This window comes from Pistacia vera, unplaced genomic scaffold, assembly GCF_008641045.1.
Source record: "Pistacia vera cultivar Batoury unplaced genomic scaffold, PisVer_v2 Contig1111, whole genome shotgun sequence".
NCBI lineage: Eukaryota > Viridiplantae > Streptophyta > Magnoliopsida > Sapindales > Anacardiaceae > Pistacia > Pistacia vera.
Window position 1 is genome coordinate 214541 of NW_022195151.1, and position 26508 is coordinate 241048.

General features: G+C 35.9%; 3 protein-coding genes across 3 annotated transcripts; 1 reads left to right on the top strand and 2 right to left on the bottom strand.

The window, feature by feature from the left end:
* Positions 1-750: 750 nt before the first annotated feature.
* On the bottom strand, positions 751-2473 carry LOC116141203 (probable galacturonosyltransferase-like 9). The gene has a single exon (XM_031426730.1). It carries the CDS (start codon positions 2172-2174, stop codon positions 1008-1010), a length of 1167 nt encoding a protein of 388 aa, XP_031282590.1. The 5' UTR covers positions 2175-2473; the 3' UTR covers positions 751-1007.
* A 3726-nt stretch (positions 2474-6199) lies between these two features.
* Positions 6200-12628, bottom strand: LOC116141137 (pyruvate dehydrogenase E1 component subunit alpha-1, mitochondrial). The gene is made up of 8 exons (XM_031426669.1): positions 11779-12628; positions 11604-11683; positions 10965-11042; positions 8976-9071; positions 8807-8878; positions 8543-8596; positions 7691-7756; positions 6200-6724 (listed from the first exon to the last, which is right to left on the bottom strand). Exons 1-8 carry the CDS (start codon positions 12473-12475, stop codon positions 6680-6682), a joined length of 1188 nt encoding a protein of 395 aa, XP_031282529.1. The 5' UTR covers positions 12476-12628; the 3' UTR covers positions 6200-6679.
* Positions 12629-20397: 7769 nt separating this feature from the next.
* LOC116141064 (DExH-box ATP-dependent RNA helicase DExH15 chloroplastic-like) lies at positions 20398-26218 on the top strand. Its single transcript, XM_031426616.1, has 8 exons — positions 20398-20901; positions 20997-21172; positions 21271-21384; positions 21579-21687; positions 21798-21884; positions 22676-22794; positions 23459-23636; positions 23777-26218. The coding sequence occupies exons 1-8, from the start codon at positions 20398-20400 to the stop codon at positions 26027-26029; spliced, it is 3540 nt and encodes a 1179-aa protein (XP_031282476.1). The 3' UTR covers positions 26030-26218.
* Positions 26219-26508: the final 290 nt, after the last annotated feature.

The following is a 26508-nucleotide window of genomic DNA, read 5'->3' on the forward strand; positions in this document are numbered from 1 at the left end:
AACATTCTCAGTAATCTTCAAAATAATTTTTTTCGTTAATATAATATTATCTTATAATAAAACATTATATGATTCAAACGTACCCAAAGTTCTTTGATATTTTCCCAACCCAAGAACTAACTTATTAATTATATTCTAATAAACTTTTCTTTTATAAATGGACCTTACCTCATAAAACTCAGTTGACCAATAACTAGTGTACATTGAGCCGATGCTTGTGTCATAAAAAAAAGAAATATATCAAGTGTGAATTCTTAAATCTAAACGACTTTTGTCTAGAACAAGAATGGAGTAAATGTGATGCGTTGACAGAGACATAATGGTTAGCAGCATATAATGTGTAAGGACCTAATGACAGGACACGTGTGAAAAAAAAAGAGCCAAGTCAATATCAAATTGGATTATTAAATGGAAAGGCAAAGCTCCACCTCCACTTTCACAAGAATTGCTATCACCGTATATGAATTCTCTAACACAAGGAACAACCTGTAATGGGATGAGTGGGACCCATTGTGGTTGAAATAATACAAACAAAGAACGTGTTCTCCTCCTCCTCCTCCTGCTTTCACCTCCAACAGAACCCCGTGAACTCCACTGATTTACCAAACCAAAAATACATTGCTTCTGAACTCTTCTCTACTTTTCTGCAATCAAAACCAAACATTCCTTGCTAACTGGCTAATAATTTTATACTTGTACAAAAGCAGAAAAAGTAGAATGGATTAAAACAAAAGAAAAATGTATTATTATTACCGTAATAATACAATTAATACATACAATGAAATCAATTCATCAAAACTGTTCCAAGCACTGGAACCCCAAAATAAAAAGAACAAAAAAAGAATTGGAAAATCTCCGAGAAATTAATAATAAAAAATTAAAGAAGAAAAAAAAAAGCCCCCAAATCCCATCAATGATTTCCCAAACCCAACCCTAATCCCACCAATCTGTGACTGTACACATCTATCAAAGAATGGTAAAATAATGAGCGTAATGAAGAAGAACCATTACAAATAACTCGTAAATTCCATCAATGGCGACGAACTAGAAGATGAAAACACCAAAGAAGGCTGATCTTTGGCCACTATACTTTTATGCTTGTAAAGATCATAAGGTTCCCAAAGATAATCCAGAGGACAAGGCTTTCTGGCGTCAAGTCTAACCCAAGGTTTACCTTTACCACTCCAATGTAACAAACTAACTGGACCCGGATGCAATGACCGACAGCTCCCCTTCACATTATCACCGCCGAGTCCGTGCTGGTTCCACCGGTGATCAATAGCCTCTACATTACCACCAAACACCAGTAAAAATGGAGGCAAAGAACCCAGCTCATAAATCCTCTTTTTCCTCTGCATTTCCATCCAGTTCTCTATTCTTCTCCGGTAATTTCCTTCTCGCCACTTCACTAAATCCATCACCATGACACCCGTGTTGAAATAGCAGGGCTTTCTTGACCCAAATACCCGTGACAAGAGTGGGTCAGACCAGAAGTCGTCTGTGAAGTATTTCGTGAAATTCGCGTGACAATACTCCGGTGCGCCAATGACTTTGGACCCGGTTAACGGAATGTTCCAGAGTTTGTGAATGTCGTCAACCAGTAAGAGGTCTGAGTCAAGGTAAATGACTCGGTCGACGCAGGTGTCCAGGATGTCCCCAAGATAGTTTCTTGCGTAGTTCAGTGGGTTCTCTAACGCTTCACGAATTGAAGATGATATCAGATTTATCACCGTGTCTTCGCGGAAGATGTAAACTTTAAACTTGAGTGAAGGGAACGTGGATCGGACGAGTTGAGTCAAGACTCGGGGACTCGCCAGGTCGAACTCAGCAGATATGAAATGGAAGAAGATGTTTTCCGGACAAGAAGCGTGTTTGATAACAGAATGGACGGCCGCGATAGAGCCACGTATATACTCGGAGTCTAGAGTCATTGCGATGTGAACTAGAGAGGGGTCACACGATGAGGGCTTCAATCCAAACTCCCCGTCATTAGCTGAGACCTGACAACCTCTCCCGTTGCGGTATTCCGGCGCCTCAGCAAACCGATCAAATCCCAACACATCTCTACCGTCAATGTCTCTGGTCCGAATAGAACGAATCCCGAGACAAAACGGCGGAAATACTAAATAAAAAAGTAGACAAACGGCAGCTTTTAATCGGAAACCGACCATCATTCAAGACTTTTCTTTTTCTTGAACAAGAAAGGGCTTCTGGTTTTCGGATTCTTGAAAGCTAAGGAACTGAAATGTTTAATACTCAGTGATTTGCATTGCGCTGATAATATAGAAAGTGGAAGTGCAAAAAAATGATGATAGTCCTCGAGATGGTTTAACAAATAAAGGGGAAAAGGAAATTTCAACACAGAAGTTGATAATTCTTGGCTCTTGGAGGTGATTTTGCTAAGGAAAACGCGGTTCTGGTTTTCTGTGTGTTATAAAGAGAGAGAGAGTAAGAGGGATTGGGTTCGTTAAATTTATTGGAGAAACAGGCAAACAGCTGTGGTGAAGGAAAGAATAAATCTCATGCCTCAAGTGCAGTGTGAAAGACGCGCAGCTGATACGCGTGGGAAACGGAGAGGTATTTTTTAAGCGTAAAGTTTTGAATTTGGTAACGTATTTACGCGGTATTTAGTAATAAACGGGCAGTAATGGACGTAGTCGTTTAGTTAGTGACGAAGGTACAGTAAAGGAGTTAATCGTTTTTATTTGTTAAGTTTTTATTGAAGGAGGTTGTGTTATTATTGGAATAATACTAATTTTATTAATGAATTAATCGTACCTTAATTAGATCATGACGTTAAATTTGTGCGATGGAGGTTGAGAAATGAATGCACAAATCCACAGTAGATGATTATTAATGAAAGCGCAAGTGGGTTTGTGTTCCCACATAATTTTCACAGGGACATTGATCCTATTAGTTTAAACTTTAAAAGAGGAAACCCCATTACCATTAGCTTTCGTGGTGAATCCTGAAATATTTTAAGATTATCATTCCCTTTTTTAACTCGAAAATGATAAGTTAATATCAAATGGTACAATGCCAGGTCAAAATGAGAATAGGTGAGATAATGAATAATGAATAATGACTCCTCCACCTTTACTAAAATGGGAGTACAGGTAATATTCTTTGCCCCCAATTATGCCCTGCCAGCTGTGCATCCAATGAACCCAGCTGGTGATGCTATTTTTATGACTGTTAAGTGATCTTGACGGCTGATATCAGTCTGGCACACCCCACAATACTGTCCCTAATTGGCTACTCGCTCCACGTGATCACGTGCTTCCCAAGGGGGGTTTTTCGTTGTCTTTCCTCTTTAGTAACAACTTGTTTGTAGAATATGCTAACAATTCATTTTTTTATTTCCGATTTTATTATCCAATATTAGATTTTAAGCAGAACGGAACGGACATAACAAAATATCCGTTACCATTTGGGAGCCGTTTCAATCGTAGAACTTATCTGACATTTTTAATAAATCATGTACAAGTGGGATATTAATTATTAGGGTATCATTTTAAAAGATATAATTATTTTATTTTTAACAAACCCCTCCTGAATGGTCTTTTGACCATTCCACCCTACTAACCCAAATTTTTTTTAAAATATTCAAAAATAAGAAAAAGACATAAATACCCTTAATAAATATTTTTTTAAAAATTATGTGGTATATATTACTTCAAGATGGCAGAAATACTCATATATTTAATATGACCAAAATGTAGAATAAAAAAAACCTCTAAGTCGTTCATGGTATTTGAGATTTGCAAACGAAAGAGGCGGTGAATGGATTTTGAGATAGGATTATTTTGTTAAATTTTATTAATTTGGGGTTCAAAATGAGTCTAATTATTCATTATTACAACATATTTGTAAGGGTAAAAAAAGTATTTTAATTGTGAAAGTTGGTTAAAAGAAAATTTAGACAAACATGTCATACATAGAATGTTATATGCACAAAATGAAGTGTCATTTATCAATTTGACTTTTGTATTAATTCATTCATCTTGTAATATAAAACTTTATATAGAAGACTTTGTCTATACAAATATTTGAGTAGTATTACATATAGAAACTGATATAACATTACTTTTTTATTGTCACATCATTGGTTTCATATATTTTTGAATTGATTTTTTATTACATTAGTTTGTGCAGAAGAATTTGTATGAAAAATCTACAAATATTTAGTATTATTCCATTTACATATAGACCAAGACTATTGATGTGTGTTATGTTGATAGTTTCTTAAACTAAGGATGGCAAATCATTTTGCATATTTGAGTTTGTAGGATGTTTAATAGACTCTAGAGATTAGTTGAAGTATACATAAACTGATCCGAACACATCAGTTACCAAAAAAAAAAAAAAAAAAAAAATTGTTTTGCCATGAGGCATAGGGTGAGAAATATATTATTGGGTTGGCTGTTATATAAGTTCGTGATGGTGCTTGTGTTTGGGTGTGGACAGGGATGATGATGTTTGGCTGTTAATGGCACGACCAAACTTGTTGTTTGAAGTTGTCATTTATATTGAATTTTCAACCACTTTGATTCGGGTTAAAGGCATTCAGGATATAAACATAACCCCAGTATCTGATGAAATCTATTATTTCATCTTTCTAATTACAAAGTGAAAACATTGGTTGAGTGCGCGTGAAGGTTTAGAATTCTTCTATCTACCTTGTGGCTGCTGCTGTTGTCATGTGTTTTAGTTAAATTTTAAAGAAATGAAATGAAGCAGTGAACTTTCCGCCTCCATAAATAATATACTTTTGAATGATTGAACTATTATATTTGCTTTTGCTTTTGCTTCAATAATCTTCTTTCACCCATTTTTTATTTTTTTTCAGTAAAACTGACGTATCTAATATTTATACGTTTCAAGAAGCATTGAATCGTTGTTAGAAAACAACTATCAACATATATAAATGACGGACTATTCAAGAGGAAAATGATAATTAGGAATGTAACAGCCCAACAGCTGTGATAGAAACTAACGTCTAATATATTTTTTTTTTTATTTATTTTTTTTTTTAAAGAGAGAAAAAGGCCCTGGCTTTCTTTACCATATAATAAATCGATTTACAAAGCCGACAAAAAATGCAAGACGTTGGGTTAGTTGGTTGGTTGGTCCGTGACCTTTTCAATTATGAACAAGACATGAATGTATTTAGAAAATAAGTGGAGATAAATTGTTTTAATAAAGAGTGAAGTGAACTTAACATCTGTGTTATTAGGTGGAAAAAGATTCTTGAACCGCCCAACTTGCAATTAATAAACAAGAAAATTACCTTTTTATTAATTTCCCCAACTCCAACTCCAACTCCAACACCTCGTTTACCAAGTAATTAATCTGTTTAAAGTTCCAACGAAACTTGCCTCCTTCTGAATTTTCAATTCTCCACTCTGTCAAAACTGGAAACCCATTACATGTACCCTCTTTACTTTACCCAAAAACAGAAAATTACACTAATGGTTTGGCGTATTATGTTATATTAATGTGGGGAGTGGCATAGGATGCTCTGAGTATTGAAGAAGAATAAGGGCAGTGAGGTGAGCGATGGGTCTGAAACTGACGGTGCAGTTTGTCCATATGTCCCTTTTAAATTACTGTACTGGTACGTCAAGAGGCCCATGGTTTGGTTAAGTTTGGTTTTTTGGCACATGTCGCAAATGTTAACCATTTTGGTTCCCCAGTCCCACGAGAAGGGAATCAAAGCTGAATCCAGCGGATAGAATTTGAGGAGGAGGTATTGTCATGTCATGTCATCTCCCGTGAAGGAAGCGAAGCTGCGTTGTTGTCTCATAGCCTGTTCAGTGTTCATTTGTATCGTTCTCTTTTAAGTTTTAACTCTTGCCATTTTATGAGCTGACAAAATTTATTTCACTTTCAAACATATCATATATATTTCGAATGCCTCCTTTATTTTTCATATAAACATATATATTGAGTTAATGTTAAACTAATAACACGTTATTCCTAATTATAATTTCATATTATATTTAATTTGATGAAGATGACATCATTTGAATATAAAATCTGAGATAAACATGTACAACATTTCTTTTTTATTATTATGATCATGTAAGTTACCAGTCAAAAGACAATTTTGAACACCTGAAAGCACAAATATTTTTGCTGAACTACGAAAACTTTGGCGCATTTACGGCAACCCAATACAAAGACCGTGGAGCCCATATAACACAGAGAAAGCAAAGCCAGACACAAACTTGAATTTTATTGGCATGTTCCAGCCATAATTGTGTGGTCCAAATTCCAAAAGTTATCTGGCATATACTGCCCACTCGTTATCCTGGGTCTCCATACAAACCCAACAAAATCCTACAGTTTGACCAGAAACAGACAGAAAATTAAATGAACTTAAAAATCTCCATGCATACAACCAGGAGATGAATATTCATATATTCCAGAAGCAAAAGACTTAATATACTCCATCAATCATAGTGCGTCGTAGGTTCTCCGAAAAGACTACACAAGGTAAATGTTGACATTCCTGCCTCCAACTTGAAAAGAATCGGCATTCTATACAACTAGAGGGTTTAAAATCAAAATCATTGCAAGGAGAGATGACCATCTTCCCTTAAAATTTTATTCTTTGTTACGTCAAGATTGTTGGTGGAAAGTGAGGGGATGTTTAAAAACAGTGTGTATTTTCAGCTTAAGGAAGCACACCTCTAACTTCTTTCCTATCTGGTCCGTATGCCTGCAACAGAAAATAATTAAACCACTAATTCTTCTGATATTTATGTATAATTTGACGTTTCAGCATAACACCAATGGAGAAAATTATCAACATGTCACATAAAGCTGTAAAAGAAGTCGTAAATGTCATACGATAAAAACAACAGATAAAGTTTGATTAATGACAAATTATCGAGAAAGATTATATGCATCGCAATGCTAAAAAGTGCATATGAAGGTATCCAATTACAAAAAGTAACATATTTATATGGAAAGTGCAGATACATATTTCAAATTCCTCACATTTGGCAATAAGAAGTTCCAAAGACTCAAGATCCAGTGGTCAAACTAAGTAAATTACTCAGAATAAGCAAGAAGAAGAAAAAAAGCTTAAGGTATTAAAATTACTATCATCGAATGCATCTTGATGGTCTAAGAGATGCAAACGCAACAATAAGTCACAAAATGATCTCTTATGTTTAACTATTTCGACACCTTCCATCATGCAACCCAAGCTATGTATTGCAGATTTAATATCAAGTTATCTGTATCATCATGGTCCATTTTATCTGTCACCTATTGCTAAAAGATGTTAGACAATTGTGATCAGGGTACTCACAATTGGCAGTATAAATGATTTAATTATGTTATTAACATGATATTTTACATTTCATGACAACAAAAACTATTTAATTGTATGCAAATCAAGTGAATGCAATTATAATCTGTTATGATTAAAGTAACTGTCCATCTAAAATGCTAGATATTTTGTTTTTCAGAAATTATTATTTTGATTATTTTCAATTCCACTGCCCCAAATTGTCAAATGTGTTTACTCTGATAGAAAGCATATCCAAAGAAGCCTCAGTTAAAAAAATAAATATTAAGAGTAGACAAAAGTTTATTTTCAAACTTAAGAGAGTCAAGAGCCGAGGCAGAGATCATAGCACAAATGAAAATCAAAGAGCTGCCAAAAAAAGATTATTACCTCAGTTCCAAAACCTTTCACATATACATTTGTGAAAAGTTCATAAGCCTCTGGCATGGGACTTTCCTGGTTATACAAAGGGAAAAAAAAAAGCACAAAACGAAGTATCAGAATGGTGAAAAAGAACAACAAAAAAAAAAAACAGAAAACAAAGATTAAGCAAACATAAATTGTTGAAGAACAAAAATTCCTACACTTACCTGCAAGAATTAGGGAACTATCAAAAGAAGGTTTAGTGATCAATTCATGTAGGAATAATTAGGAACCTTACCTAGTGAACTCAGTATCAATGTAGATCTTATCATATGTACTTTTGGAGTTAACAGTGTTGTCAATTTGATGATACTATAGAATTTATTGGGAAGTGTGCAATTTCAAAGTCTGCTGGGATGAGGTATAGCACCACCGGCCTCTTATTTCAGGTTTAGTTGTCTTATCATGTATGTGCGCTTTCGTACTAAAACCACCAGCTTTTTGTTCCCTGAATGATTTCTAAAAGGTTTAGGTGAATCAATAGTTTATATAAATTACAAGCTATCTGAATTAAATGGGAGGGAATAATCAATATTTTCTGAGGTTTATTTGACAGTGTGATTGCCTTCTTCCATGGGTGCAGTTGCTTAAAACCCCTAGTATAACTTCTTAGGTTCTATCCCATTTTCTTCTTCTCTATTGTTCTAAATTTCTTCAATTTGTCCATTGCTTTTAGCACCTAAATAATCCGAAACATCAAACTTTTCACTGAAACAAATGCCAAATTAAACTAAAGTACATCCACCTCTAACTTGAAAATCTAAATTACAAAGCACCCATGACAGAAGATCTCTCTTGTTCTGAAGAAATGCTTCTTACCTTGGCTTGAGCAATGGCCTCGTCTACTTCTTTTCTTACTTCCTTCTCGATATCCTAAAGATGAAAAAAAAATTCACAGATTCAGTTTTCCCCATACTCCATTGCCATAACCAAGTTTCAAACTTCATTCTGATTGCGGAACAATAAGCAATTCCCTCCAGACATAGAATCAACCAGAAGAAGAGAAAGAACAAAAATAATAACATTCCGGAACAAAATTCCAAGAAATTGTAGAACTTCTGAATGATAAGTTAAATAAAATACCTTTAGTTCTTTCTCAGTAGCTAGGTCATGTGAAAGTACCAACTTTCTTATTCTTTCAATTGGATCACGCTCCTAGACACCATAGCACCAAAGGAAATAAGTCTATGAAAACTAGACCAATGAAAAAGAAATGTCTTTTAGAAGAGATGGGATGTCAAATATGTATAACCTGTCTCACACCAGAAATCTCATCACGTGTGCGGTAGGTGCTCCCTGGGTCAGACATAGAATGACCATGATATCTGTATGTGTCCATTTCAAGAATCTGAAAACACAAGCATCAAGAATAAGAGTAAACCAATATATCAATTTCATAAAGAATGACAAGAAAGAAATACAAATTAAACAGAAACTAGAAGCAGCAAATCAATCTATGAGCATGCATATGTTGTGGTGTGCTGTTACACCAATGCACAGTCACTAATTTATTACTAATACAAAAGCAAAATATAGCCTTTAAAACTTCTTACACAATCAAATACAATGATGTAACTTCTTTTAGGTTTACACTTAATTACTAATTTTAGTCTTTTTTTGAAATCATAAGAGAACAAAAAGAAGGAAAAAAAAATCAATTTAAAATAAGAAACTGCATATCAGCCCAGACACAGATCTAAACCCAAGCTTAAGCATCTGAAAGTTGAAATTAGAAAACCTAAACAGGAACATCCTCATCTTTCCTAAAGGCAGCAAGTTTTTTCTCTACATCTTAAGTATCAATACCATAGCAGCATTACATGTTTCTTTCCCTCCAACACAAAGGCAACTCTACAAAATGTGGCTGCAAATTGAAGCCCCTTAAGTGATCACTTGCCATGATTCTCTCATTTTTCAAAGAATTATAGCCCAAAGCAAAAACCTTTCTCTCACATCTTCCCGACCCATACTCAGAATTAGAAAGGATGTGAGGAGAATAACCCCGTTTATCCAAATGTTCAGTTAAGTTGGTTCCATAAATCCTGTGAAAAATACACATCCTAATTTTGAAACAAGATTTCAGTCTTCTGCAAGTATGGAGGTTTCTCAGCATCAAAGAACAGCACATAAGGTGATTTCTAGCACAGCAAACCTCAAGAGATATTATGCATTTCGAACTTATATTCCCCACTTGCTCCTAGATTTCATAATAATTTTGGAACTTACAACGTTTCTTCTGAATTGGTAATGAAGGCAAAACAGGGAGCATATAATCAAAAACAAAATGACATTTTCATGTCATTTTCAATCAAAGCTTCACACCAAGAACCTAATTCCACTAAAACAAGTATTCAGCAGACACCTACGGTATAACATGGCCCAATAGTGCTCATCAAAGATACTTCAGGACAAGTAGATCCCAATCTTGAGTGAGCTTTTTGTCAAGTGGAATTTCATCCTAATCAAGTGAACATTCAACATGTGCAAACCTCAAATCAGAAGAAGGGGTTGGTTTTCCCCACAAGAGCAAAAGGAAAATTTTGATTATTTTCCATCACCCACACAACTATACAGCATTTATCTTCAGTATATTTTCACTCCACATAAATATATGTGCTATTTAATGAAGATATATAAATGGCATTGTCCTTGGCAACACATAGCATCAGTAAAGTCCTATATCATGTTTGGTCCAAAGTCTAAAAAACTTGGCAGTATCAGACCTCACATAAAATTTGACCTTAATATTTTCAAGCCAAGCTATATAGTAAAACAAGAAACCTTACCGGCAAATAATGTATTATGAAAAACTCAAAATTATCCAATTGACAAACAAGACGTCATGAAGCCAAATCTAAGCAGTTCAATCTTGTAAGTAACTATAACTTGTATATAACTTTCTGTTTTCATTCATAAAATTATGATGACACTTGCTTCAGATTTAAATACATAATAATGCAAGATTTATGCTCCTACAGTAGTCAAAATAGAATTCCATTGCTGGTATATTAACTATGACAGCAACAATAGACATTATAAAAACGAAGAAAAAAAAAAGAGGTAATGAATAAGCATGTAATATAGCCACAAAAGTGCTACTTAAATGAGAAGTGAAAGGGTAGAAATTTCTTTCAGGCAATAGAAGGCAGTATTTGTTGGTGATATTCAAATCACATCAACAATAGTTTACACAGGAAACTAGACACATAAATAGAATCAATAGTTCAATCCATGAACTTACAATAGGTCCATTCTTCAAAGCATGCTCCTTAGCAAACTTGCAAGCTTGTTTCACAGCAAGGGCGTCCATGCCATCCACCTGTTACAAACTATCATGTTACAAACACTACATAAACTACAATAAGAAGTAACCCACGATCACAGAATAGTTTACTATCAAATTTCCTTGTAAATACATTTTCATTCCATTGTGAGTACTTGAGCTCAAAGCATCTAGACATAATGAAAAATATTCATAGGCACAGTTACCATTCTCACCTTTAATGAGCCACAATTCTAAAAAGTTCATTTTCAATGTATATAAAATTATCTATAAACACTTTACTGCACAAGGCTAAAACAAGTCCACAATTTACACCTAGTTCAGAAAACTTTTACGATTCAGATTTTACTCTCCACCCTTGTTGCTCAAGATATAGCAATCTATTTGGGCAAATATTTCCTAAGCGCTCTACAAAAACAAAGCCACAGGAGTTTCTTGTTTTCCCTTAAACATAGCATAAAACCAGCAAAAATTCGACCACATACATGTGAAATGAAATATACATCATTGCAACATTAAAAAGCAGATCTAAATTTCACCATAATCCAAAATTTTCTCAACCCCAGTAAAAAATTACTAATTCAAATTCAATCTTACCTTCAAACCGGGAACATAGTCCCCACGCTTGTAGTAGGCCGGACTCTTTGCTGCTCTCCACTCAGCTGTTCCCATTCCATCTGCAACGACCAACCACCTCCAAAATCAATCATAAACACTCAAAAGAACACAATAAAACAACATTTTATTTCAATTAAAATAAGCTTTTCTTTACAGTGGTTATTCTCGCAGACCAAAATCGCTGGCAGGTCCCAAAGAGCAGAAATATTAAGTGCCTCGAACAACTGCCCCTGGTTGGCCGCACCGTCACCGTACAATGCAAACGTCACCGTTTCATCCTTGGAGTATTTCTGCGCGAAAGCCAACCCACATCCTAAAGGAACCTGGGCCCCAACAATCCCATGGCCTCCATAAAAACCGGAACCCTTCTTGTAAAAATGCATCGAACCTCCCTTTCCCCTGGAACAACCATCCTTTCTCCCCATCAGCTCCGAAAAAACCTCTAGTAGGGTCCCGCCACGGCCAACAAACGTGCAGTGATCACGATAAGCAGTTATAATGGAATCCTTTTTAGTGATGGCGGCTTCCATGCCCACGGCCACGGCTTCTTGCCCGTCGTACAAGTGGCAGAATCCACGGACGAGCTTTGCCTTGTAGAGAGAATCGGCAGCGATCTCCATCCGACGCATGAGGGCCATGTCGCGGAAGAAGGTGAGGAGTTCTTTGGAAGAGGTTTCGACGGAGCGGGAAGGCGCTTCGCATTGGTGTGCGGTGAAAGGGACGGAGGTCTCTATGGTGAGGGGCGTGGTATCGCTGGAGATCGGACGGCGGAGGAGAAAGGCGGTGGTTAGGGGCTTAAGGAGAGTTGAAGATCGAGCGGTGGATGATGAGGTGAAGCGTGATAGAGCCATCTCGATCGTTGATCTGGTTTGGTTTGTTAGGGGGGTTTGGTGGGAGTGGAGATGGAGACGGAGATGAAAGATTTTGGTTTAGTGAAAGCTCTGTATATATTCGGTTACTCTTCGGTATTCGGTGTTGGTGTGGGTTCGCCCAGTGAACGGTGGCAGTAAGGTTTCTCACTTTTCCTGGTGAGGGATTTCCTCCTTGTAGTTTGAGAAAAATACACTGACACCCAAGGATTCTGAAAAGTCGTTTACACACCCAAAAAGTTGAGGGATGCTACTAACATAATCTAAAACTCTATTTGAAAAGAGAAAAGACTTCAATATCCTTTATCTTATTATACTTCCCTCTCCCATTTAATTTAAAGTCTACAATTTAATTATTATTTATTTTAGTTTTTATATAATATAGTATTAATTGAAATAATTTACCTAAATCTTATATCAAAAAATCTAAAACCCAGTTCGTTTTTATTTTCTTTCCCTTTTTTCCCCACTTTTTTCTTGTAAAACGCAAGAAACTTGTTCAAAAACTGATTTTTTTTTTTATATATTTTTATAAAATGAGAATGGAGAATTTGATTGAGTTTTGTTTTGGTTTTAGAAAATGTATTTTGAGAAAACAATAGGCTATTTTATGAAATCAATTTCTATACCTCACTTTTACCAGTGTAACAAAATATTTTATTTCTTTTTTGTGCTTTCTTTTCTTTTTTTATGTCTTCACTTGACATTTACCTATACAACAAAAATATTTCATTTATTTTCTTATAATTAAGGCAATAAATTCTATCCTCTCTTATAATATAGATTTTGTATTATAATAGTGAATATATTTTCTTTGTTTTCATTCTCAAATCATATGTTATAAAAATGATAATGAACGCATTTTCAAATTCTAAAAATGTAAAATCAAACTTCAAATTTTCATATTTTCATATTTAAAAACAAAAACGTCAAAAACTTAAATGAACACCTATATGGTTAAAATAGGAATGGAAGAAATAAAAAAATGAAAAGAATATTATATATAGATAGAAGATATTATAGTCTTTGTATACTAAAGTAGCGACTTTCACTAATGTTGTCGATCGGTTGGATGCATTTGTTATTTTCTGAAATATTTTGGGTGAATTGTAATTTTCCCAAACTTTGTGGAGGAAACAAAACCCGGAGTTTGGTTAATTTTTACCCGCGGGTGGAATTTGGGAGATTTGACTTTACTATTAATAAAATAATAGAAATAAATTAAATGAATCTGACTGGTACGTAAATATATTCTATTCTATGCGCTGTTCAACAGCAGCCAATCCTAGACTCGATTGGTTTGGTTGGTGGAAGATGGAACACTGAAGTAGACAAAGATGTGCTTCATGTTGTTAGGTGGCTACATTTTTTTTATATAAAATAAAAGATATAATAGATGAAAATTGGAATTAAAACAAGTTTAATGATGACGATTTTTTCTCAACTTACAATTGATTTCATGTTGCATCTAATGTCACTTCACAAGTATAATTCTATTCTTTCATCACTCAGGGTTTAAGGTTTGACGTTTGAAACCTTGGGTAAATGTTTATCAATGTTTTAATAATTAACCTGGGTGAAATCTGGCAAAGTTGTCGGGTCTTGGATTGACCGATATAATCGGTTTGATTGGTCAGTTAAATCGGGTGATAAAACTTTTAAACTTTATAATACACCCCTAAAAATTACAGTTAAGTTTTTATAGGTTTAAAATTTAGCAAACACACCTCAAATACAAATCGGCTAATAACTGGTTGGCCACGGTAACACCCCAAATGCAATCTTAATCATTCCTTAAGCTATTCCCCATAAAATCTACCAAAGATCTGGCCAAAATCAATTTCGGTCAGATCTCACTAACGCCAGTGTCGACATTCCAGGCTAGATATCACCGACGTCGATGTCAACAACCCTCCCCATCACCTTGAAAATACTCCCCTCTTCCTCCCGATCAAAACTCATCTCACCCCACCCCAGTTAGCCTCGCCAATCGCCGGCAAAAGTCGACTATTGCTGTCGCTTTTTTTTTCGATTTCTAGTCGATTCACTCACTGGAAATCAACTTTGTCGCCACCATTGCACTCACTGGCACTTGCTCTTCAAAAGCTCCCACATCCCGACCTTCAATTGTTCACCAATCATCATCCTAAATTCTAGGGTTTTTGGTGAATAGGAAAATTGTTTACCCAGTTCGGTGAACCTCTAGGGTCCACGTTAAACCAGCCACGTAGGCCAGGTTTTAAAACACTAATGTTTATAGCAATACAAATTCACATAAACATAAATATATCCATTGTTTCTTAAATAACAAAAAATACATATTTTTTACATAACATAACAATTAATACATGAAAAAATGAAAGTCAACATAATCTTTCTCATTCATCGTTTTCTAGATATTAGAAAATCAACTTTAACCTTGGTTTAACAGTTTAACTTACAAATGTGAACAATCTTAAACGAATTTTTTTTAGAGCAAGCCCTGAGCAAGGCGAATTAATGAGAATGTCCATTATTATTTTATTTTATTTTCATTGTTTATTTTTATTTCAACTTCAAAAAAATTTAATCATAGTGACATAATCCCAAACAAAGAATTTCAAACTACATAATCTTTGAAAAAATTAGGTTTAGAATATTAAGAAAATAAGATTTCAAAAAAAATGTATGGAATGTATTAAAATAATAATTACCCTTATTTGTATTACTAGTTTAAAAATATTTTTTTAACAAATTATTATTAGAGTTCAGGAAAATTTTTGTAGGGTTGACCAACACCAATTTTTATTTTTATTTTTTTAATGAGAGCAGCTTGCTAATTCATCATTGAATTGGTTTTTAAAATATTGGTTGAGTCTGGTTTTAGGCTCAGGTTTTTGTAGTCTGACTTGGGTTTATGTTTACATTAATTATAATTAATTTTATTTTTAAAAGTTCTTATTATAAAATCCAATAATTGATTATTGTTAAAATATTAAATGACATGGTATTTTGTTTAGTATAATGTATAAATGTTATTTTAAATCATACGAGTATAATAAAAATAAAACAAACACACATTTGCATAATATGCAACAATAATAATATATAATAAAACCCGGCTGGGCTGGGCTGTTTAGAATATTGTGAGGTCCGGGACTAGGATTCAAATCCGGAGCCAAGTTTTTTTTTTTCCGCCGTCCTTAGTCCAATTTCAATTTTGATTAACGCATCTAAAAGTCCTAGTCAACAAAGTTTGTTACAAGCCCTTTTATTGTTACTTATGTTTTCTCGTTTGAAGACCTTAAAAAGGAAATAGTCCTTTATATCCTCCAAGGTTTTTATTTAACTTTTATATCTCAATTAATATGATAAAAAAAAAAATTTCAACCAGGGGCGTTTGGTTAGGGAATATTTGAGATTACTGAGGTTAAGTCATCTTATATTACTTGATTATCATTTTTTGTTGTCAAGTAATATAAGATACTCGTAATCTTCAAATACTAATAGTGGTTATTATTGGTAATATTTGAGGTAATTTGATTACCTTAATTTTCTTAGGTATTATAAGATTACCAAGGTTATCTTTTTTTGTTACAATTCTATCCCTTATTAATAAAAATTTAGGACAATAATGCCCTTATTTTAAAATTTATTTACATGAATATGACTTTTATAATTTCACCCCCAATTAATTAATTTTTTGGACAAAATTACCCTTGAATTCAAAACAAATTACAGCCCACCCAAACCACCACCCCCAGCTACCTTCCACCGGTAACCGCCGCCGCCGTCGAAACGGCTCATGGAAGGCCAAAAATGACCGTCGTGCGCCGATATGGCAATTTCCGGCCAGATTTAATCTGGCTGGAAATGGCCAGATCTAATCTGGCCGTCAAAGGCCATATCCATCGACCTGGCCGTTGACGACCAGATTCATAATCAATATGGTCGTTAATGGCCAGATTCGCCGATCTGGCCGTCGATGACCATCGATCTGGCCATATCGGCACACGGCGGCCATTTTCAGCCTTCCGTGCGTCGTTAGGTTGCCGGTGGTCGGCAGTGGCTGGGTTGGTGGAGGTGTTTTGTTGATTTTCGAAACTTTTATTATGAGGTTGTTTTTGCTAAGTTTTTAAATGTAGGGGGGTTATAGTCATCCAAATAATAATAATACTAAAAAATAATATAATAATAATCTTTAATTAGAGAACAATTCAGTAATTTAAATAACATATCCACCAATTTATTCCTTCCAACCAAACATATTAATATAACATACCTACCAATTAACCAAACACGTTGTCCTAAAGATTCCTAGTAATCTTCAAAGTAATCTATCTTTCTAGTAATCCAATATTCCCTGAACCAAACGCCCCCTTAATGTTATGTTACTTGACACTTAAACTTTTGAATGAAAAAACTAGGATATATAATATTATTCACATTATTATACTCATTGAATGGAAGTATAATCATTTTAGTAGCATCCCAACTTTTGTCTTTTGGAGCTCTATTTATCATTTATTTTTCTATTTCCAATAACATTAATTTCATGAGTAATACTAAACATACAATATTTTTCATACAATATTGTGATGTAAAATATGATTGACTGATTTTAAATTAAAAATAAACGTTTACCCAATCATCTTTTGTCACATAATGTTGTATGAGAAATATTATATGTGTAGTATTATGATAATTTCATATACTATCCTTAAGGTTTTTCATAAGAGCAACGTTTTGTTTACAACTGAGTCATACAAATAGACAAAAATGAGACAAAATTAATATAAAATGATTACTTTATCATTTATTTTTTGTATGTTTGTATAACTCAGTTGTATGATTCAGTATTGCTCTTTTCATAACTACATGCGTGTACCCATGGTTTTAAAACTCGAACCGGCCCGGTCGGTTGAACTGGGACTCGGGGCCTCCTCCGGGTCGGGTTATACTTTCAACTGTTTCAAGTTTAAAATCTTGCAAACACACCCCTGATTAATACATCAATCCCTGAAGGTTTGAAATCCAACAAACACACCCTCTGGCCAAATGCAAATCGACGATGACCTCCCCTATTCCGACGACCTTCCACCTTCCCTTGCTGTTGAAAGCCACCTTCTGACTTTCTCGGGGGTCGTGATGCTTCATCTCCTGCACTGCATGATGTTTCGTCGTCCAACAATTTTTCTTCCATTTCCCGGTGTTGATCGGCCTTCTCCGGCATCAAGAGGCCTCCTCAGCCACCGATCTACCTTCTCCCAAGCTCCCTTGTCGTCATTCACGAAGATCCACAATCACTCACCAAAAAAACCCACCGCGACCTTTGACTTCCATCACCGATCAGCCATTTTCCAACGATGCCTCAACTTGCCAGCTGCTGATTCGTCCTCCCCATCACCAGATCTACCCTCCCTGATGTGTTGCCGTCTCTCTCCCAATCGATTGCCGATTTGCATTTGGCCAGGGGTTGTGTTTGCTAGATTTCAAACCTATAGGGTCTGATGGTATTTATCAGGGGTGTGTTTGCTATATTTTAAACCTGTTAAATCATTGGTTAAACCGATTAACCTATGACCCGATCACTTGAATAGGTCACCCCCCGGGTTGGGTTTTAAAACCTTGCGTGTACCTACCATTGGAATATTAAGCACTTAGACGTAAAAGTATTGAAAAAATCAATAATAACCGTTGAGGGGTATTTTACTATTTTATCTTTTAAGATTATGCATGAGCAGTCAAAAGACTAAAATACCCAGATGAATAAAAGAAATTATAATTTAATTTTCTTTTATATAACCAAATATAAAATTGACAATTTACAAAATAAATAATTTTTTAGAAAAAAAAAAAAAACTTTAAACTTAACCTAATACAAAAGTCACTTGTCCCCTTCCCTTACCGTAAAAAAAAATATTTTGGATTAAACTTTAAAGTATGTATTATGTAATTTTGTTCCATTGATGAGTTTTATGTATATTTGTTCAATTATAAGTTGTTGATGCTTGATTTTGACACCAACTATTCGCACGTGTGAAGTGCTAAGCGGACTTAGAAATCACACATGATATGGAAGTGCAAAAAGGAGATATGGAGTGAGTAGCAATTTTTAAAGTGGTTCGAATGCTCTAAGACAAATCCTACATCCACTGTGGTTATATTAATGGTTGATTATAATCAGGTCACACTCAGCAAGCTGATTTACAATAGAGAAAATAAAATGAATGTAGAGAGAGAGAGAAAAAGAGAGAGTATATGTTTTGAGTGGTGGATGAGCCAATCCTGTAACATAGAGGAGAGCCCTCTATTTATAGTTGGAGGATTCAAGCTAGTAATCATGATTCTGTGAGTGGGCAGGTGTGGTACAATTCCTAACGCGCTTCCCATTGGTTATCAACATGAAAGATTTCCTTAAATCGCGTAGGGCTTCAACAGGTGGACAATTCCCAGCCACTCGTAGGTCTGGCGTTCACCTACCTTACTGATGATAGTCTTACCCCTCACGTGCTTGCGGGACGTGGCTGCATCCAGACAACAGAAAACCTTCCTGAACTCTGATTGGTTTCCGCTGATGCATGCCTACAACAGACCTGGTTTTTTGGCATAACATAAGTATTAATATTGTGATGGTATGACAGAGAATCGGTGTTGCATTGGGTTAGCAGTGGGTGAAATGAGGAAGCTTTTCGGCATTAAAGAGGAGTACTTAGGGCTAGCGTTGCTGGGCATGGGATGACGACATGATGGGTGTTTGATTTGACGGAGGCTTAGGTGTTTGAATGGAGGTTGTGATTTGAATTTACTATTTAAAAATGGGGGTGCTTAGGATTCGACGGTATGCGACTTGTTGCGAAGGTGGGGGAGGGCTGTTGGGGTGCCACGGTGTGAGTTGTTGAGTGTTTTGAGTAAGGTTTTAAAACTTAGCCTAGTCGGTTTAACTAGTTCAATCAGGATCAGGTTACAAAATTCAACTATTTTCGAAATCCCTAATATGACTGCCAACGAACAAGAAGATACCAAGTCTCAGGGTTAGAGGACTTTTGTAGAGTGGAGGTCAGTGGTTCAAAAGGTGGTGTCGGAGTGAATTTTGGACGTCGGGATCAGTCAAAATTTGGCCGAAAAAATCAACCCAATTGCGGCAATATATGCGAGTCACAATCGACGAACGGGAGGCTACCAAGTGTCAAGGTTAGAGGGGTTTTGTAGAGTGGAGGCTGGTGGTTCAATTGGTGGTATCAGATTGAATTTTGGTCACCGGGATTAGTCAAAATTTGGCCTAAAAAATCAAAGCCCTAACTATCATAAGGGTGTGTTTGCTAGATTTTAAACTTATAGGAACTGATTGAATTTTTAAGGGGTGTTTGCAAGATTTCAAACTTTCTGGAACACCGGTCAGATCACTAGTTTAACCGATCGAATCAGTCAACCTAAGACATGGCCCACTGGGGGGGGGGGGGGGGGGGGGGGGGGGGGGGGGGATTTTTGGGGGGGGTGGGAGGGGGGGGATACTTGAATTGGATATCTTTAAGGGGGGGGGGGGGGGGGATGGTGGGGGGCCACTGGGGGGGGGGGGGGGGTGACACCGCAAGTCAGGTTTCAAAACCTTGGTTTTGAGAATTGGCAGTTTGGGGCGGCTTTGGCCTTAGGGGTTGTTTGGTTGCCACAAGAACTGTGCCTAAAAGTACCACAAGGTTAGGTTTATTATAAAATAAAATTCTCGTGTTAATATTTGACTTGCAACTGAGTCATTCATACAACTCGACAAAAATTGAACAAAATTTAGTTTTTTGTCTAATGGCAATATAATCCATGATTACATCAGAACGTTTAAACGACGTCGAGTTGGCCCTAACCCGCAAAATATCGTGTTACCAAAAGCAATTATCTGAAACTTTTATCTTGCAGAAATCTCTCCCGCCATGAACACACTCTCTATCCTCTGCCCTCTAAACACGTTTTCAGTATTCTCCTTCGCAACATCGAAACCTTCCTCATCTTTCAAGTTTCACATTCTTTCTCAAACCGTAGGCTCTTGCATTTATAAACCGCTTTTCTCACCGAATTCACTTCAATTTCGAGCCTCATACAAGTCCCCAAAGTCAGTCTTCTCCGCCGAGCCCGGGCTTTCAGATGCCGATGGCGAAGAAGAAGAGGAAGAAGATTATAACGACGACGACGACGACGATGAAGAAGAAGCCGCTGATGAATACGACGACATTTCTTGTGGAATCTCGGATGAATTCCAACAAAGTGAAGATGAATTCGAAACTTCTGTAGACTCTACAGACGCGTCGACTCGGCGAGAGGAGTTCAAGTGGCAGAGAGTCGAAAAGCTTTGTAATGAAGTTAAAGAGTACGGTGACGAATTGATTGACGTTGACGAACTTGCTTCTGTTTACGATTTTCGCATCGACAAATTTCAGGTTTATCTATTTAATATATTTATACTTTTCGACATACTCTAAAATTTTAAAATTCACATCGTATTTCGTTAGACTTTTTGAATTTGTTTTGCTAGCGGTCGGCGATTGAAGCGTTCTTGAGAGGCTCTTCAGTGGTGGTTTCTGCGCCTACAAGCAGTGGAAAAACTTTGATTGCGGAAGCTGCTGCAGTTGCCACCGTAGCGAGAGGACGCCGAATCTTATATACGACACCGCTTAAGGCATTGTCTAATCAGAAGTTTCGTGAGTTTCGGTAATTAAATGGTTATGTTTTTTATTGCGAAACTATTGTTAGGTGGTTGGATTTTGCTAAACTTTTGTATATTGAATTTAATTAATTTCGATGATCAGGGAGACATTTGGTGATAATAATGTCGGTCTTCTTACTGGAGATTCTGCAGTCAACAGAGAAGCTCAGGTTTTAATTATGACTACTGAGATCTTGAGGAACATGTTGTATCAGAGGTATACTTAGTAGTGTTGAAATGTTATTATATTTCTAGAAGGAAATTTCATTTGTGTGTATTAAAGTCTTGATATTTATCTTATGAAAATTTTATTTTCAAACTTTTTTTTTTATGATCTCATTGGTCTTATTTTTCTAACATAATTTAATAGCTGGAAACAAGGATGGGAATTTATTATATATTCTCATGCAGTGTTGGGATGGTTTCTTCTGAGAGTGGACTTTTCGAAGTTGATGTGATAGTTTTGGATGAAGTTCATTATTTAAGCGATATATCTCGGGGTACAGTGTGGGAGGAGATAGTAAGTACACTGTTTAGGACTCAATTGTAGCTCATGCTTTCATTAGGTTATATATTTCCAGATTATTTATTCTCTTGGGATATTTATTTATTTTTTTATTTTTTTTGCAGATTATTTATTGCCCCGAAGAAGTTCAAATCATATGCCTGTCAGCAACAGTTGCAAATGCAGATGAGCTAGCTGGCTGGATTGGTCAGGTAACATTTTCTGTTATATTATCTAGCTCCTGATTATGTTTGAATTCTCTAGGAAATTGCGAGGATGATGCTTGTCAGGCATATATTACCTTGCAAGTCTGAGTGAATATTTGTGTTTAGCTTATTTTCAATTTGTGTCAGTCTAGTGCATTCTTAGTTATTTGAATTTTATTGCTCCAGCTTCCCTTGCTTTGATCCAGTGGTAGGAATAGAATATGTTTTTGTGTCCTTGTTCAACTAAGTATAAGTTGTCAGAGATTGACTAGTAATTTTATTCTGTGTTAGATTCTTCATAAACGTCTATCTACTTTTTAATTAGATGGTGTCCTCCCTAACATTTACGAGACTTCTGAGGCAAATTTTCTCTTTAAGATTTAAGTTGTGTGTAAGATTGCCTAGATGAGAAATATACTCTTTGAAATTTAATTTTATCACACATGTTAGACACTGTTTCAGAAGAATACACTTTCTTTTACTGTATTGTTTTTATTTATTTATTGTTGGATAAATACTAGAAGAATATCATTGTTGTAATTTAATATTCAACTATTCTGGGGTTGTTTATGCCATGTTTTAGGTTATGTTGGACTCTTTTCTGTGCATTATGCATACAAAGATACTAGAATATGCTTAATGGGATTGAAATAATATTATTGCTTGTCTTTGGATTCTATGCGTTACTCATGTTAGGCCTTGCTTTTGAAATTTTGCAGTGTGCATGATGTGTTGATATTTGTGATATTTGGACCCTAGAGATGGTTAATTCTTTTAAACTTTTGTCTTTTCTCTAGATACATGGTAAAACTGAGTTAGTGACATCGTCTAGGCGACCAGTTCCATTGACTTGGCACTTCTCAACCAAGAATGCTTTACTACCCCTTCTTGATGAGGAAGGAAAACACATGAATAGGTATATTATGTTGTCCTGAAGTATATGTTTTTCAATCTTGATAGGCAGTATTATTTTATCTACATCTTTTGGGCAAATGGTTAATTTTTCTATGACCTTGTTACCCTTTTTTCTCAATCCATGCCATGATATTGTCTACTTACTGTTATTAGCGTATTTATCGCAGTATATATTTCTATGTTTGATTTGTTATATATTAGAAGATATGGTTACTGAAATGCCGTTCTTCTTATATCTAATAGTATTTCTGTCCTCTAGTAACCCATTGTGAGAAGGAGCATCCTTTTGAGAAAAACAGTTTATGTACTTCTATAAGAGACTCTGGGGTGTCTGTTTGTTTATCCAGATAGGAAACACTTACTTACAGTTTTGAGTGTAAACTTCTTATTCATAAACTCTTTATTATTCATGAACAAAATTAGTTAATAAGTTTGTCATTAATGGTTTTCATTCTAAATTACCAATGAATTTAGTAACTTTTGACGTACAATAGCTTTTCTGTCTATTAAGAACCATTTGCAAGCTTGTGAAAGCTACTGAATTTCCTCATATTCTTACTTAGGCTTGTGGATTCCTTTTCATAGTAGTTTTATTTGATATCTGTTGATGGCATTTGTTTTTCCCTCGGTGAATAACAAGTTTCTATTTTCTTCATATGGATCAGGAAGCTGTCACTCAATTATTTACAACTTTTGGCTTCAGAAGGTAAATCGTACAGGGATGATGGGTCTAGAAGAAGGAATTCCAGGAAACGCAGAGGTGACATGAGCGTCAATAATAATAGTGCCTCTGGACAACCTAAACTTTCAAAGAATGACATGAACACAATTCGTCGCTCACAGGTACAGATGGAGTCAGATGTCTGATTATCATTGATGTGTTTTATTTTTTAAATAAGGATAATTACTCATCAATTTTTTTCCTACCCTAACTTATGACCTCCACTCATAATAAAAAATTAATTTATCATTATAATTATCAGGTTCCTCAAGTTATTGATACATTATGGCACCTTCGGGCGCGGGATATGCTGCCAGCAATTTGGTTTATTTTTAACAGAAGAGGATGTGATGCAGCTGTCCAGTACCTTGAAGATTGTAATCTATTAGATGATTGTGAGATGAGTGAAGTTGAATTGGCCTTGAAGAGGTTTCGCATTTTGTATCCCGATGCTCTCAGGGAGACTGCTGTGAAAGGACTTCTAAAAGGGGTTGCAGCACATCATGCTGGCTGTCTTCCTATATGGAAATCATTTATTGAAGAGCTTTTTCAGCGAGGGCTTGTTAAAGTTGTCTTTGCTACAGAAACACTTGCTGCTGGAATCAACATGCCTGCTAGGACGGCTGTTATTTCATCTCTCAGCAAAAGGATTGCTAGTGGAAGGATCCAGTTAACCTCAAATGAACTACTTCAGATGGCAGGACGTGCTGGACGTAGAGGCATCGATGAAAGGGGTCATGTAGTGCTGGTTCAGACCCCTTTTGAAGGTGCTGAAGAGTGCTGTAAGCTATTGTTTGCTGGAGTGGAACCTCTTGTGTCACAGTTCACTGCTTCTTATGGAATGGTGCTCAATCTTCTTGCAGGTGCAAAAATTATTCGTAGATCAAATGAATCAGATAACATGAAAGCTTTACAAGCAGGCAGGACTTTGGAAGAAGCTAGGAAATTAGTTGAGCAAAGTTTCGGAAACTATGTTGGCAGCAACGTAATGCTTGCTGCAAAAGAGGAGCTTGCTAAAATACAGAAAGAGATAGAAATGCTGACTTCAGAAATTAGTGATGATGCTATAGACAGGAGAAGTAGGAGACTTTTGTCAGAGGCTGCATATAAGGAGATTGCGGATCTACAGGAAGAGTTAAAGGCAGAAAAACGCCTTCGAACTGAACTACGTAGAAGGATGGAGTTGAAGAGATTCTCTGCTCTTAAAGGTCTTTTAAGGGAATTTGAAAATGGCCACTTACCCTTTTTGTGCTTACAATACAAAGATTCTGAAGGAGTTGAACACTCGGTCCCTGCTGTATATTTGGGGAAGTTCAACTCACTTAATAGTCCAAAACTTAAGAACATGGTTTCTTCTGATAATTCTTTTGCCCTAAATGTAGTTGCAGTTCAGACAAATGGTGATGACTTTGAAATTCAAGATGTTGAACCATCTTATTATGTGGCTCTTGGTTCAGATAACTCTTGGTATTTGTTTACTGAGAAGTGGATTAAAACTGTATACAAGACAGGCTTTCCTAATGTTGCTTTAGCTCAGGGAGATGCTTTGCCACGGGAGACAATGGGGTTGCTTCTGGATGAGGGGGATATGCAGTGGGAAAAGCTTGCTGGTTCTGAATCTGGTGGTTTATGGTGCATGGAAGGATCTTTAGAGACATGGTCTTGGAGTTTAAATGTGCCAGTTTTGAATAGTCTTTCTGAAGATGATGAAGTGTTACACATGTCACAGGAGTACCATGATGCTGTTGAAAATTACAAGCAACAAAGAACCAAAGTAGCACGTTTAAAGAAAAAGATAGCACGCACAGAAGCATTTAAAGAGTACAAGAAGATCTTAGACACTGTTAAGTTTACTGAGGAAAAGATAAAACGCCTGAAGGCTAGATCAAACCGTTTGATCAATAGGATAAAGCAAATTGAACCATCTGGTTGGAAAGAGTTTTTGAGGATCAGCAATGTCATACATGAAATTAGGGCACTGGATATCAATACTCATGTAATTTTTCCATTGGGTGAAACTGCAGCTGCAATTCGAGGAGAAAATGAACTCTGGCTTGCAATGGTTCTTAGAAACAAGATTTTGCTAGATTTGAAGCCTGCACAACTTGCTGCTGTCTGTGCAAGCTTAGTCTCTGAAGGGATCAAAGTTCGTGCTTGGAAAAATAACGGCTACATATACGAACCTTCCACTACTGTTATCAATGTGATTAACTTTTTGGAGGACCAGAGAAGTTCCCTATTGCAACTGCAAGAAAAGCATGAGGTAGAGATAACTTGTTGTTTGGATAGCCAATTTACTGGCATGGTAGAAGCCTGGGCATCTGGTCTGACATGGAGGGAGATGATGATGGATTGCGCCTTGGATGATGGGGATTTGGCTCGCCTATTGAGACGATCAATTGACTTATTGGCTCAGATTCCTAAATTGCCTGATGTAGACCCACTGCTACAAAAGAATGCAATGGCTGCCTCTGGTGTAATGGATCGTCCACCAATAAGTGAGCTAGCTGGATAAAGTTTCCTTGGTGATAAAATGGTATTTGTAAACTTTAAATGTATTCTCCACATGTTGAATCTTTTCTAAAGCTGTAGCCGGGGTTGGATACACGTATTAACATCTGCCATCTCATAATTCATTTTTCAGAATCGTATAGCAGCTGAAGGAAGACCTAAATTTTTTAAGGTCATTTCCCAGTTTTTGAAAGATTGTTTACTTGGGTCATCATTGTATTTCCTAGTGTAAAGACTTAAGGTCCTTCCCCATCCCCAAATGCCTATATTTTGTCTCGGTTAATTTAATTATGCTTGGCTGCCTTGTATGGACAATTTGGGTCAAGATAAATTTTCAGGATTGAATTACTGTCGATTGCCCTTTTTTTTCGACCTTAGTTTTGGTGGTGTTCTTCCTAATTAACTAAGAGTTGTTAGGAATGATGCAGGCTTTCAGATACTAGATGGATATGTTAGTCGAGGTGCAGATCCCAATTTACTTAT

Coding starts and splice junctions, on each gene's coding strand:
- LOC116141203 (XM_031426730.1), bottom strand. CDS start 2,174: ATGATGGTCGGTTTCCGATTAAAAGCTGCCGTTTGTCTACTTTTTTAT.
- LOC116141137 (XM_031426669.1), bottom strand. CDS start 12,475: ATGGCTCTATCACGCTTCACCTCATCATCCACCGCTCGATCTTCAACT. Junction 8,597..8,806: donor CTACTGAGAAAGAACTAAAG/GTATTTTATTTA, acceptor TTTCATCTTTAG/GATATCGAGAAGGAAGTAAG. Junction 7,757..8,542: donor AGGCCATTGCTCAAGCCAAG/GTAAGAAGCATT, acceptor TTGTATAACCAG/GAAAGTCCCATGCCAGAGGC.
- LOC116141064 (XM_031426616.1), top strand. CDS start 20,398: ATGAACACACTCTCTATCCTCTGCCCTCTAAACACGTTTTCAGTATTC. Junction 22,795..23,458: donor GAAGGAAAACACATGAATAG/GTATATTATGTT, acceptor CATATGGATCAG/GAAGCTGTCACTCAATTATT. Junction 23,637..23,776: donor ACACAATTCGTCGCTCACAG/GTACAGATGGAG, acceptor TATAATTATCAG/GTTCCTCAAGTTATTGATAC.